The sequence below is a fragment of the Molossus molossus genome, unplaced genomic scaffold (assembly GCF_014108415.1).
Source record: "Molossus molossus isolate mMolMol1 unplaced genomic scaffold, mMolMol1.p scaffold_m16_p_13, whole genome shotgun sequence".
Classification (NCBI taxonomy): Eukaryota; Metazoa; Chordata; class Mammalia; order Chiroptera; family Molossidae; genus Molossus; species Molossus molossus.
The window spans coordinates 57,746,939-57,750,964 of NW_023425348.1; the positions used below are offsets into that span (position 1 = coordinate 57,746,939).

General features: G+C 43.8%; 1 protein-coding gene across 1 annotated transcript; it reads left to right on the forward strand.

Moving 5' to 3' along the window:
• The first annotated feature begins 315 nt into the window (after positions 1-315).
• LOC118627509 (calcitonin gene-related peptide 2-like) lies at positions 316-1,887 on the forward strand. The gene is made up of 3 exons (XM_036257686.1): positions 316-401; positions 1,041-1,172; positions 1,728-1,887. The coding sequence occupies exons 1-3, from the start codon at positions 316-318 to the stop codon at positions 1,885-1,887; spliced, it is 378 nt and encodes a 125-aa protein (XP_036113579.1).
• The last annotated feature ends 2,139 nt before the right edge of the window (positions 1,888-4,026 follow it).

The window sequence follows — 4,026 nt, forward strand, 5'->3', positions numbered from 1 at the left end:
TGTCCTCCACGGAGACCTGGACAGCAGGTGTATGTGAGAGTCGGTGGGGTGGGGTTGCAGGGAGGGAGCTGTGGACTGAGACCTCTTCACCCAGTTGTTCTGATAGAATTGCTCTTCCAGCTTTCCTAAACCATGCATGCTGCAGGCTCAGTCCACTTTGCCAATATGGGACAAAAAGGGTGTAGGTAACTGACCAGCCTGAAGCCATGGACCAGAGAGTAAGTTGTACAAGCAGGGCCAGTCCAGATCTGTGGGCTTATAAAACTTTGAGCTGATGCAGATGTTAACATGATTGTTCCCTTGCAGAGAGGCACCATGGGCTTCTCGAAATTCCTTCCCTTCTTGGCTCTCGGCATCTTGATCATTTACCAGGTGGGATTGCTCCAGGCAGCACCATCCAGGTAAGGCAGCCCTGAAAGTAGCAGGCGCCCCTCCCAAAGCCCCTGGGATCAAACAATTCTGTGATCGGAGCTGTGGTGTGCTGAAAGTTTAACACTGACTGGGGTGGGGGTGGGGGTGGGGGTGTGAGGGGAATGATTTTGTTGTTTACCAAAATTTTCTTTCTCCAGAACATTTTTTCTAATTCAACCATGATCTCAGAAATGGATTGCATTCTAATCGGCTATCTATTTGGCCAATAAATTTGTAGTTATTAAATCTATATGAGCTGTTGATCATTCTTACTCTTGTACACATTATATTTATTAAACGGAAATCTTTTTAGCTTCAGCACTACTTGTAAGTTATCACTTAATTTTTAATATTGGCCATATTCAAATTATGCTCACAAAATTTACGAAACATTAATCTTTCACAAGCGTACGTGATCTGGATCTGGCACACCACACTGCCTGGTCACACCAGTGCCTGGCTCCTGATGAATTAGTGTCCTGAAGAGGACACTGGTCTCATGTCCTGTCCACTGGGAGTTGGGATTGTCACTTTCTTAAGAGAGACCCAAGAATCACGAAGCCTGAATGCTTACCCTGGGGAGGGGGCAGAAAGGACTCAGAGCTTGTGTTGGGTTTGCTACTTCTCAGGTCTGCCTCGGAGAACAGCTCACATCCTGCTTCACTCAGTGACGAGGAAAAAGACCTCCTTCTGGCTATACTGGTGAGGGAGTTCTTGAAGAAGATGGCCATTGAGAAGGCACGGCTGGCCAATAGCTCCAGGTAAGGCTCCACACCTGCCCAGCACAGGGTATGATGGGTGGTTCTCATGACCAACTTCAAGCAGCAAGAACAGGTGTGCTAAGGAGAAGGTAAACACCTTCAGAAATCAATGCTGTAAACTCTCTTCCTCTTCTAGGTGTGTCGGGGGGAAATTTTGTATTCCTACGAAGGGGTATTTGGTGACTTTGAGTGAGAGGTGGCTTCTAGACAATCCTTGTGATGGGGTTAGATGGGATGCTATAATATTCTCTAGTCTCCTAAGCCATAATTGTAGTTTACTTATACAGGAATAATTAGCTATTGCGGCTCTGTGTCCCATGGCTAGTCACCCAGAGCCCACTTTGGGGTTTTTGACACCCCTGGTAATATCTACAGGGAATTATAATGGCATTTTCCCAAATAGCTTATGATAATTGTGTTCAGTAGGAGAAACACTTAAGGTTCATTGGTACCATTCAGAACAGTAATTGTACCATGACTGTCCCATGGGGAAGGCTCTGCCCCCACGGACCTCTTACTGACAGATCTTCTATTTGTCTTCATCATGTAATTCAGCACCATTGCCCAGAAGAGAGCCTGCAACACTGGCACCTGCTTGACCAATAAGCTTGCTGGCTTGCTGAGCAGATCTGGAAGTGTGGCAAAAACCAACCTGCTGCCCCCTGACATGGTCACCAATGGCTCTGGCCGGAGAGGCAGGGACCTGGATGCTTAAACAGCTGAATGACTACAGGAAGAAGGTGACTGCCCTTGTACTGTTGGATGGGAGGGGGGGATGACGGGGTATCACAGATGCAGTCCACACTCTAACCCTACTTGGGCCCATATGGGTAAAAAAACTAACAAGGGAAGGTGCCTGGAGAAGTAGAGAGTCCCAATAGATGAAACCCTTAGATTTTGGGTTTTCCAGTGTCTCCATGTGACACTGAGATCATCTGCCAGGAAATATAGATCCGGTTTATTTAAAACACTGTTTCCTGCAGTTATAATTGTGATTATTCTAGTATTTGAGTGTGAAAGGTAATGACACAATGCTTTTGGATCATGCACTACAATTTGTGCACATCTGAATTCAGAGCACACACCTGGGGTCAAGAACTGTTTGCCCTCTACTATTGATATGACCATGGGCCAGACAACCTCTCTGAGCCTCAGTTTCCTCATCTGTAAATCAAAAGAAACAATAGTATCCACCTGCCAGAATTAATATAAAGAGTAAATGAGATAATAGATGTTAATAGCCTCACAATTAATAAGTAACTAAATTCTTGCTGTTGTTTTTTTTTCTCCTAGATGATGGAGATGACGGAAGCGGAACCCTACCTACTTCTTTAAATTTATCCTAAAAACAACTGTAGTAATGCATGAAAAACACTCCTATGCATTCCGCTTGACATTGAAAAGACTCTCTCTTCTTTAAAATTAACTAAATTTAACTGCATAATAAAGCTATTGCAATTACCTTGTGTGTATCTTTCTTATATTTTATTCTATATTCAATCAATATGACAGCATATCTCACTGGTTTATCCGGTAGCACTTTGGGCCCAGTTAGCACGTATACTGATGTTGGCAATTGTGCCAAACCTCAGGGGGACATAAACTTGCTGGAATCTGGGTGTCTGAGGACACATGGTAATGCTGTGCCGCAAAGGAACTCTTTCTTTAAAAAAACCTTGTCATTTGGTGTGTCTGGGGAAACTTCTGTGAACACTTTGTTGACCAGGATAACTGACAAGAGGCAAAGGCAACAAGCTTGGGATGGGTGCTCAGTATCCTGTACCTCAGTGTCTAATAACACAGCCCTTGAATGGAATTTGAAACCAGTGCATCTCAAAAGACAATTGACATTTATTTTCAAAGAGTGCCGTGGTCCCCAGTTCCAAAAGACATCTGTTCACTTATTAAATCAGGTTTGCCCTTACCCATCCCTGCCTTTCCTCCCCATAAGCACCCCCCACAAACACCCCATAGCCTGCAAAGACTTTGAGAAACAATGTCTTTGTGTTGGAAATAAGATCACAGAATGGCAGACCTAGAAAAGTCATCAGAGGCCATTAAACCCAACCTTTTATTCTTTGACATGCAGAGAAGAAAAGTACATTACTTAAGCCCCTGCAGTAAGTTCAACTGAGACACTCAAACATTTAAAAAATACTAATTAAGCCCGGCTGGTATGGTTGAGTGTCGACCCATGCACCAAGAGGTCACTGGTTTGATTCCCAGTCAGGGCACATGCCCAGGTTGTGGGCCAGATCCCCAGTGGGGAGCATGCAGGAGGCTGCAAATTAATGTTCTTTCTCATTGATGTTTCTATCTCTCCTCCCTTCCTCTCTCTCTAAAATCAATACGGAAAAAATATTTAAAAATAAATAAATAGGAGGGGGTATGAGGGAGAAAAGGAGAAACATCTGTAACAAAAATAAATTAATAAAAATTGGGAAAAAATGCCCAGATAAATAAATAATACTAATTGAGTACCCACTATATTCTTGACACTATTCAAGGCACAAACAATAGAGCAATAAACAGGACAGACAAAATCCTTACAATCAAGGAGCTATATTCTAAACCGAGGAAGCCCTGGTCAGTGTGGCTCAGTTGGCTGGGTGTCACCCCATGTACCAAAAGGTTGCTGGTTGATTCCTGGTCAGGACACATGCCCGTGGTTGCAGGGTTGATCCCAGGTGGGGGTCCTGCAGGAGGCAAGCCACTGATGTTCTGCTCTCACACTGATGAATTTATTTCTCTCTCTCTCCCTCTCCCTTTCTCTCCCATTAAATGTCAATTTAAAAATCTTTAATAAATAAATAAATACACTGGGGAAGATTGAGGTGATGCATCCTGTGGAATC

Bases quoted from the DNA above. Each gene is read 5' to 3' on its own strand.
- LOC118627509 (XM_036257686.1), top strand. From the start codon at position 316: ATGGGCTTCTCGAAATTCCTTCCCTTCTTGGCTCTCGGCATCTTGATC. The intron at 402-1,040 runs GTAAGGCAGCCC...GCTACTTCTCAG, and splicing joins CTCCAGGCAGCACCATCCAG to GTCTGCCTCGGAGAACAGCT. The intron at 1,173-1,727 runs GTAAGGCTCCAC...CATGTAATTCAG, and splicing joins CGGCTGGCCAATAGCTCCAG to CACCATTGCCCAGAAGAGAG.